Raw genomic sequence first — 9,543 nt, forward strand, 5'->3', positions numbered from 1 at the left:
TATGCAAGGAAGAGGGAGGCAGACTATGTGATGAGCAAGATGAGAAGACCTATTAGTGTGAAATGTGAAGTGTGGGTTGTAATCCTAGTGGTTCTGTTTTTTTTTATCTGGTTTGTTTTAAGTTAAGTGGGTTAAGTGGGTAGGTAAAATGTAATGACCTGCACTAATGAAATGTAATGAAGACTTTAAATTCAATAAAATCTAACCTCATGGTCTTTTTTCTAATCTTCTAGCCATTGCAAGATCCTGCAATGCTTGGCTTGATATTGTGTGTCCTTGACTTGGTTGAGTCTGTGACAATGGGAAGTCATGTGCAGGGAAGGAGTAGATGGTTTGCTCACCCCCATGATCAGAATAGAAAGCTGCAGGAGGTCTTTGCCTCTGTGGTGTGGGGAAGTGTTGTGATATAGGCTGCATTAATTAAAACAAATTAGGAACAAGTTGGCTTCAGTACAGTAAAGTAACATGTAAGAAAGAATTTGAGTATATTGAATGACTTACAGTAGCTATTCTTTGATACCCATTTGGGTAGGTATAAATACCCACACCCCTATTGTGCATTGGTATAGCTGAACTGGTTCTTGGGTGTTGTTGCTGTGGTGTGGTCTGCTCTGCAGTAGCATGATTGTTGCTGTGTTGTTGTTGCTTAGGGGCATTCTTGCAACCCCTTTTGTTGTGGCCTATCACACCACATAAGCTGCATTTCATAGAACAACCTGTTCTCTTCAGCTTACCAGATGCAGTTACCTCTCCAACACCATATCTCCTCTTTGTTTTAGGTCTTCCATTGACCTTTTTCACCTTTGGAGCCACAACAATGCTATCAGAAGTAGGCCACTCTTGAGGACCATTTAAAGGCTCTAACAAAAATTCATATGCCTTCATGTAGGTCTGTTTGCAGAAATATGCATTGACATATTGTTCTGGGTGGTCTACTTTATTCCATATAGCAACAATTGCATGTTTGCATGGAATCCCACTCACCTGCCATGCATTGCAACTGCAAGTATGTTGGTTCAGATCCACCACATACTTAACCTGTGTTGCACCTTCTCTTACTCCATAGAAAAACCCACCATCCCAGTATGCATTCCAACCCCTAGCCAAAATTTTGTGTTTCTCTAACTGAATTTGGATCCTAGGACACAACATTATCTCCTTTTTCCCAATGAAATCTCTTTTCTTATGCAGTCTTTCCATCAAACCCTCTCTGATATCTTCCAACATGGTAATAATAGGCTTGTGCCTTGCACTCAAGATGTATGCATTAAACACCTCACTCATGTTGTTGTCTACACTGTCACAACAAGATAATGGAGTGTAGAATGCCCTACACCATTTCTTGTAGTTCCTTTTCAGTAGGTCTTCAGCAGCTTCATGTGAAATACCCCTCATTACTTCAATGTTTTCATTGAAGTGATTTACTGTGTTGCTTTTTGCAATAGTCCAAAATTGTTTTCTGTACTCTAAACCACCTCCAAACACTCCCCTAAAGTTACAGTACACATGCCTTGCACACACCCTACTTTCAGCTTGTGGAAACACATTTGACACAGCAGCAAGTAAACCCTTTTGTTGGTCAGACATGAAAGTGTACCCTGCTCCTTCACTAGTGCCTAAATCAGTAGCTAGAAGTTCTAGAAACCAACTCCATGTGTCAGTGCTCTCAACCTCACAAACAGCCCAAGCCAAAGGGAACATTTGATTGTTTCCATCCCTCCCTACTGCTACTAACAATTGACCCCCAAATGGTCCCTTTAAGAAACATCCATCAAGTGATATGAAAGGTCTGCATCCTGCCAAGAACCCTTTCCTAAGTGCCTCAAAACACAAATACAGTCTGTCAAACACATTTGCATCCAACTTCAACTTCACTGTGTTCCCTGGATTGCTTCTTAGTATCTCAGCTGCATACCTTGGGAGTAATGCATACTGCTCTTTGTATTCACCAACAATGAGTGCTTGACCCCTTCTCCTAGCCCTGGCAGCCTTGTCTTTGCTCACCCTTATACCCTTTTATAACCAAATGGTTTCCTGAATATCTTGCACTCTCATGTAAGGGTTAACCTTAAACAGATTCTGGTAGTGTTCTGCAATCCAATGTGAAGTCATCTTCTTAATGATAGGTGTCCTACCACAAGTGTGCTCACTGACAAATGTTTTCACTGTAAATGACCTTCTTCCTCTCTCCCATGAAGCCCAAATTCTCCATTTACAACCTTTATCTTTGTGCTCACACTCTGCACAAACCCTAGTGGAATCATTTTTAGAAAATGGAATGTTTCTTCCTTTATCAATTGAATAATCTATGATTGCTTTCCTAAATGTCTTTGGATTCTCAAACTGTTGCCCAACATAAAAAGTGGCTTCCCTCTCTTCAGTTTCAGTGTTGTTTTGCTTCTGTTTCCCTCTCCCCCTCTTATGGTGTTGTGGTGCAACTAAGTAACCAACATCATCCTCATCTTCTGACTCACTAGGGCTGTCTAAGTCACTGTATCCATCAAAGTCATCCCCCAAATTCAGACCACCTTCTACTTTACTTTCTGCTAGTTTTTTCAGCATTACTAACTCCTCCAAATAAGCCTTTTCCCTTCTCATATCATCAGATATCTTAGACCTAGCAGTGGCTAACTCATCATCATCTTCATCTGTACCCTCTGAATCATAATCAATTTCAGGTTGAGGCACATTTTGAGGTTGAATTTGAGGTTCAGGTTGAGGTTCAGGTTGAGTTTCAGTTTGTTTGGGTGGGAGTACTGTAAAAGGTGGTTCCACATAATCAGAATTTAAGTCAACCACATCAGTATTCAACAACTCAAGGAAGCTACCTCTCCCTCCTCCCCCTCCTTCACTCCTGTTTAGGTTAAAGTTGTAGGTGGGTTTGATTTTATGTTCAATGTATATATGAATGCTTTTGTATTCAAAGAGTAAAGCTAAGAAAGGGTCACAAGTACTACTATCAAAACCTAAAAACCTAACCCCATTCTTGAATTCTTTCCTAGGGTCCCAGAAATGTACTTTCTCTATATCATTATAACCTAAACTATCCACTAATTCCTTAACATATTTGCCATCTGCATTCTCATGGATGTAATCAAAGACATCCACCCTCCCCCCACTATAAACCATATCACCTTGCACAACCCATTCACCACCATGATGCACATATATGCAAGGGTTCAAAGTCAAATCATCAACATCTGATCAAAGTTAAAACAATATCAATTAAAAAAAAAAACTTTAAGAAATCAAACCAAACCAAATCTTGAATAACAACACAAGAGATAACAAAAGGTTAAAGTTGCATTCATTCATTCATCATGATCATGTCAGTTGCATTTACAAAAGGGTAGGCTTCAACCCTAACATTTCAAACCTCAATCCACTATTGAGGGAGAAGCCTACGGTTAGATATAAACTACTGTCATAGCAGTGACAAATACCAAAAACCAACATTTGTCACATTCACAAAAACCTACTTGCAATGACAGTAGTAATGTAATTGTCCTTGAAAATTAAAAATAAAAAAAATCTATAAACAAGCTGGATCATCATAAGCTTGACAAAAGAGGGGCCACCACCAGCGCCACCACCACCCACCCCTGCATGGCCTCCACCACCAGCTACTCCTCCTCCTTGAAAAGGAGGGGGAAGCCGTCAAAGTAGACGGTCATGTCCTTGTCCATCCAGGCGTGGAAGTCACGGCCATCATTGTCAATGATGTCCATGATCACCCACTCCCGCAGCCACGCGCGGTAGCATCCTTGAGGTTAGTGGTATGGGAGGCGGTACCGCAACTTGGCCCACCTACGTCACTGCTTGCATACCATCTGCACAGCAGCCTGCCCCTCCCAGTCCAGCTTGGTGAAGATCTGGGTGATGAGGATGTCTTGATGATGGCAAAGGGGGTGCGCCTCCCTTAAAGCAAGGTCTCCTAAAGGCAAAGTAACGGCCAAAGTCAATAAAACAGTAAGTAAACCCTAATTATTATACGGAATCTAGATTAAAATACTTCTAAATTAAGAAACAATAGTTTAAATAAACACCATTTTCAAGAACATGCAAGCATCAATTCGAATTAATCAAACTCTGTTTTTTATTTAAGTGAATCAAAAACAGTAAGTGAAACCCTAATTACTAAAAAATCTAGTTTAAATTAATTCCAAATTACGCAACAATTGTATAATTTAACATATTAAACACCATTTTCAAGAACATGCAAGCATCAATTCGAATTAATCAAACTCTGTTTTTTATTTAAGTGAATAAAAAACAGTAAGTGAAACCCTAATTACTACAAAATCTAGTTTAAATTAATTCCAAATTACGCAACAATTGTATAATTTAACATATTAAACACCATTTTCAAGAACATGCAAGCATCAATTCGAATTAAATATTGGAAAGTAAAAACGGACGAAACCCTAATTCCAACTTCAATTGATAAATTATGCGAAATCAGCCCACGATTGTTTAAATTAACATATAAAACACCACAATCAAGATAATGCATGCACCAATTTTGGGAAAAAGTTACTTAACAAAAAAGCCCTAATTTATCATGGCTCAACTGCAAACATTTATTGAAAAAACCGACAAATTGAATGAAAATACCTTCGTCCCATCTGGAAATTCTTGTTCTCTTGGGGGTGCGACATTCCCACTTATCAGCAGTCCTCTTTCCTGATACGCAAGAACCCATTTTTGCAGAAAACTCAGAGTAATAACTTCAAATTCTCTTAAGTGTTTGAGTGAGTAAATGGCAAAAAGACAACTGAGAGTGAAAATGGGGGGGGGGGACCATATAAATAGGAAGTGAAAAGGGGGGAAATAGGGTTGGGAACAGTAAAAAATTACCGCCAAAACATTATTAGGAAGGAACCAGAAAAAACGAGAGAAGTTGGAAGGTTTCCACGTGTACACATTGAAAAAGTAAGTTGAAACCTCTAAGTAATTGGAAAAGGCTTCTTTTCATCAAAATCATCTGTTTTCAATCATTAATCTACGTGTATATTAATTCTCCTTTTATTTTAATAATTTTTAATATTATTATATTCATTTTAACGGCCGTTAGCGACGAAAAACAAAAAGCAGCGTTTTCCATCCATTTTGAGGGACCTAAATGCTCCTTTTGAAACTTGAGGGACCTAACTGCTCCTTTTGGCAAAGTTTAGGGACCTTCAGTACAGTTTACTCGTACAAAACCTATCTTTTTGTCGGGTTATTTTATCAATTTTGCTCTTCTAAAGTTTTCCGTATTGATTATATCGTTCAAATGAGCAATCTTAGGTACCTTATGGCTATATCTATGGATAGACATCTAAGAATAAAATACTCCCTCCGTCCCTTAATACTTTACCTGTTTTCCTTATCGGATCGTCCCTTAATACTTCCTGTTTCTAAAAATGAAAATATTTTAACAATATTATATTATTTCTCATTCCCCCTTTTGACCCACCTACCCCCTACTCCATACAAAAAATAATAAAAAATTCAACCCTTACTCTCCTCTTTACACATTTCCCACTAACTACATTAAAATAATACCCCACTATCAACTACTACCCAGTAAACTAAATAAGTCAATTCAAATCCCTAATATAGTTTCATAGGAAAAGGGTTTGAGTTTAGAGTCAAAGAGTTTATGTACTTATTTTCTATTTTGGCTTTTTAATATAAAGTTCTGTTCTTAATTAATTTACTTGTATTTATTTTCTGCTAAATAGCCCATATCAGTAACTAGGGCAGATCCAACCGATTTCTAACAAAAAACAAAATGACCCAGAAAACAAAATTCACACATTGAATCGGCATAAGTACAATGATCCCGCACAACTACATTATTGGATTATACCCTAAACGATTAGACCCGACCGATAACCCAATTTGAGCTCATTGAAATTTTCCTAATGGGCCAATTAAATTTCCTACGCTTATTGGCCGATTTCATAATTGGGTTTCACATTAAAAGTCACTTACTAATTAATTTAAAATGGGCCATCTTTTTCAATTGAATTCCAACTTACTACTCCGCAATTTAGAAGGTGGATCATACATCTGCCAAGTGAATATGGTGCACCTTAAAGAACATAAATACATAACTAAAATAATATTACCTTCGGTTAAAAAAACATAAACATATTTATATTTAAACTTTAAATAAAAAGTAAATGATATAATAATTTTTATAAAAAGTAAAATAATATATCGCATGTTCTTTTTTCACAACGTGTTGTTTTGCTTGTACACATGTCTTTTTGGATTGTGTACGAATTGGTTTGTTCTTTTGGCAAATAATTTTTTTATTATCAAAATTGACAATTACAACCAAATAACTACGCTCAAAGTTAGGAATGGCAATGGATCGGACTCGGGTCGGATGTAATAAACTCCAAATATATCCCATCCATTTACAATCCAGACTCTAAAATTGCATCTGAATCCGAATCCAAAACTCTGAATCCGACTCCGATCTATTTACCCTGCAAGAGGTCTGTATCCAATCCAATCCGATCCGATGGATCTCTGAGAGGGTCCGAATCATCCAAGCTCGTAACTTTTTAAGCTGGGCTTAGTGGGTCGACATCAAAACAAATATTTGATTATTATACCCAAATCTACTAAGCCCTATTCAAATTTGGCTTCAAGGCCAAATCATATCCAAAGTTTTAAACTTGTAGGGCCCAAAAGAGTAATATTAGATGCACTTATACTTTTGCAATTTATAAAATATCTAAATTAATCCTTTATTATTGCTTTTTTTTATAGGTTATTATTTCGACTTTCCATATTTGATAAAAGTGATAGCTTGAGAGTAATAATACTACATGACCTTGCATAACACTTGATAGACTGTTTAACTACTGAAATAAAATCAATACTACAACGGGTTTTAATTCACCTCTAACTATATAATCTTCTGAATTAATCAACTCATTGTATATAACATTAAAATATATTGTTTTACATTCATGCAGCCTAATTGACGCAATCAAGTCATGGAAAAACTATTTTCAACCTTTGAAAAATAATTTTTTTTCGTGGATGCCACCTCTACCGATTGGATATTTTAATCCAGAACATTCTTATAATGTTAGTTATGTGTTGCACATTGATTGGCTGGAGGAGTGCATGTAGATAGTCAAGTACATTGCAAGTGAGAGAAAAAGGTGAAACACACTATATATTTTATATGTTTAATTACATTACTTTGATACCAAGATTTTGATTTTTCGTCAGGCAAGGGCATGAGTATTACATTGTTTCACTATTTAGATTGCAAGTTTTACATATTATATGACCCTACTGTTTTAAAATATGAATTTTGTGAATGATTGTGTAGTGCATAATATTTGTTATGATTAGTTGTAATTACACAATTATAAGTTTTTATAATATTTCGCACGCGTCGTTGATATGTGTGTTTTATATGGAGTTTTACCCCCGTCCCTTAGTACTTTTATGCATCAAATGAGCTCTTAGGAGCCGTTTTTAGTACTAATCTGTGTTATTGAGTGTGCCTTGAGTTTCAAGATTGCTTAGTGAGAAATTGGTCTTTTTAGACCCGTTTCATGGTGATTTAGGCCACTACACGAGCCCGAGGAAGTTCGGGACAACTAGCGTCGATTTCGAGAGCCTTAGATGTTTACGGTTGAGCCTAGGGAGTTAGACTCGGTGATATGGGCGAAGGATGATGACTTTTGCAAATCGCCCTTTGAGCTGAGGGCAAAGTGAGAAGATCGGGCGAAATAAAAGAACCTTGAAGTCGTCAACGCGCGCCCGATCGGGGGGCTTCGCCCGGTCCGGATCTGGTGGTCATTATGGGTACTGCTGTGGACTTTTCGCAACCGCCCGATCGGGCGAATTTTGGCCCGATCGGGCGAATTTTGGCCCGATCGGGCCGACTATCGAGCACTAGCTTCGCCCGATCGGGCAACGCCAACCCCTGCTGCTTATGCGTGTGTTTTAATTCCGGTTTTTGGCTTGTTATTTGGGCAAACTATAAATACTAGCCCTTTTATTTTTAGTAGACATCTTTCATTCTAGTATTAGCACTTAGTTTTATCTTAGTTTTCTCTCAATTTCTCAACACCTAGTTTTATTATTTTAATTAAAAGCTCCAACTTTTGAGTTCTTCCTTTGTTCTTCATTTAGGTACTATTTCAATCTAAAGTTTGTTTATTCAATTTCATTGCTCTTACTTGCTTTATCAATTATTCTAATTATGTCTCCATTGATTAATATTGTTTTACCTATCTTTATTATGTGTGAGTAGTCTAATCTTTAAGGTTTGGGGATCCATGAATAATTATGAAGGGATGATTGAATAATGTTGATTGTTGGTATTGTGATTGATTCCTATTGATTGGTTTATTTCATTATGCAATTAGATTTGCGCAGGTTTAATTGTGATAGTCATGCAATATCAGGTTAAGATTCGAGAGATGCAATTTTATATTAAGGCTTGTGTTAATAGGTGGAATTAGGATTAATACGTAGCGAGAGTCCGTTAATTCTAAGTCTATGATTAGTATCGATTCGAGAGAGCATGCTAGTCTAATTAATTGCTTTATTGATTAATGCCGATTGTTTATCATCCTAGATTGTTATTTGTTGGTGAACCTATTCCCTAGATTCTTTAATATCTGAATTCTTAATTGTTTAATTATTGTCGTAGTCTTAGAATACAAACCAACCAACTCTTGTTTCCCAATAGTCTAGATTAGTTGATAAATAGTAGAAAGAACGCCTGTTTTCCTGTGGATACAATCCCTACTTCCCTTGCTATCTTGTTAGTGGACTTAGGTTTATCTTTGACTAGGTGGTACGACTTTAGCCTGTCAAATTTTGGCGCCGTTGCCGGGGAAACGGTTTTTTTTCTGTTATTGATTATTTATTCTAGATTATTGTTTGTTACTTCTCAAGGAACCCCCGTTCCTTGAGGCCGGATCTCACACCTGTTTGTAGTTTCTTTGTCTATTCCAAGGACCGTAGGTACTAGTAATCTTACTCCATTCGATCCTGAGCCCGAAAGAACCTTTCGTAGACGAAGAAATTTCATTGCACAGTGTGGGAATTACTCTGATTCTGATTATAATATTGGCGGTCTTTTTCCTTCAGATATAGATTCAGAGATAGAGATGGGTGACGAAACACCACCACCACCTGAGCCAAGGCTTACAGACTATTCTAAGCCAAGTCTGTCTGTGCTACCAAAGGCAATCATGCCTTCTATTGCAGCTGAGACCTTCAAGATCGAGCCTGCATTGATTAACATGATTGAGAGACGCCAGTTCGGTGGGGAAGTAGGTGAAGATCCAAATCTTCACATTCAGTCCTTCATCCAATACTGCTCTACCATTAAGCAAAAGGGATTGACTCCGGAGCAGACTATGGAGATGCTTTTCCCGTTCTCTCTGAGTGGGAAAGCAAAGTTGTGGATCAATGGGTTGAATCGGGCAGCTATGGAAATTACCAATTGGGAGTCTTTGGCCCTTGCATTTTATGTGAAATATTTCCCACCTGAGAAGACAGCTTTTCTGA

At 37.5% G+C, this 9,543-nt stretch overlaps 1 protein-coding gene across 1 annotated transcript; it reads right to left on the minus strand.

Annotated features, from left to right (window-relative positions):
- Window positions 1-206: 206 nt before the first annotated feature.
- LOC110776049 (uncharacterized) lies at window positions 207-3,728 on the minus strand. The gene is made up of 5 exons (XM_056834211.1): window positions 3,628-3,728; window positions 3,455-3,507; window positions 2,068-3,200; window positions 502-2,013; window positions 207-411 (listed from the first exon to the last, which is right to left on the minus strand). Exons 1-5 carry the CDS (start codon window positions 3,726-3,728, stop codon window positions 208-210), a joined length of 3,003 nt encoding a protein of 1,000 aa, XP_056690189.1. The 3' UTR covers window position 207.
- Between the last annotated feature and the right edge of the window lie 5,815 nt (window positions 3,729-9,543).

This window comes from Spinacia oleracea, chromosome 1, assembly GCF_020520425.1.
Source record: "Spinacia oleracea cultivar Varoflay chromosome 1, BTI_SOV_V1, whole genome shotgun sequence".
Classification (NCBI taxonomy): domain Eukaryota; kingdom Viridiplantae; phylum Streptophyta; class Magnoliopsida; order Caryophyllales; family Amaranthaceae; genus Spinacia; species Spinacia oleracea.

Coding starts and splice junctions, on each gene's coding strand:
- LOC110776049 (XM_056834211.1), bottom strand. CDS start 3,728: ATGGACATCATTGACAATGATGGCCGTGACTTCCACGCCTGGATGGAC. Junction 3,508..3,627: donor CTCCTTTTCAAGGAGGAGGA/GTAGCTGGTGGT, acceptor TTAATTTTCAAG/GACAATTACATTACTACTGT. Junction 412..501: donor GGTATCAAAGAATAGCTACT/GTAAGTCATTCA, acceptor TAATTAATGCAG/CCTATATCACAACACTTCCC.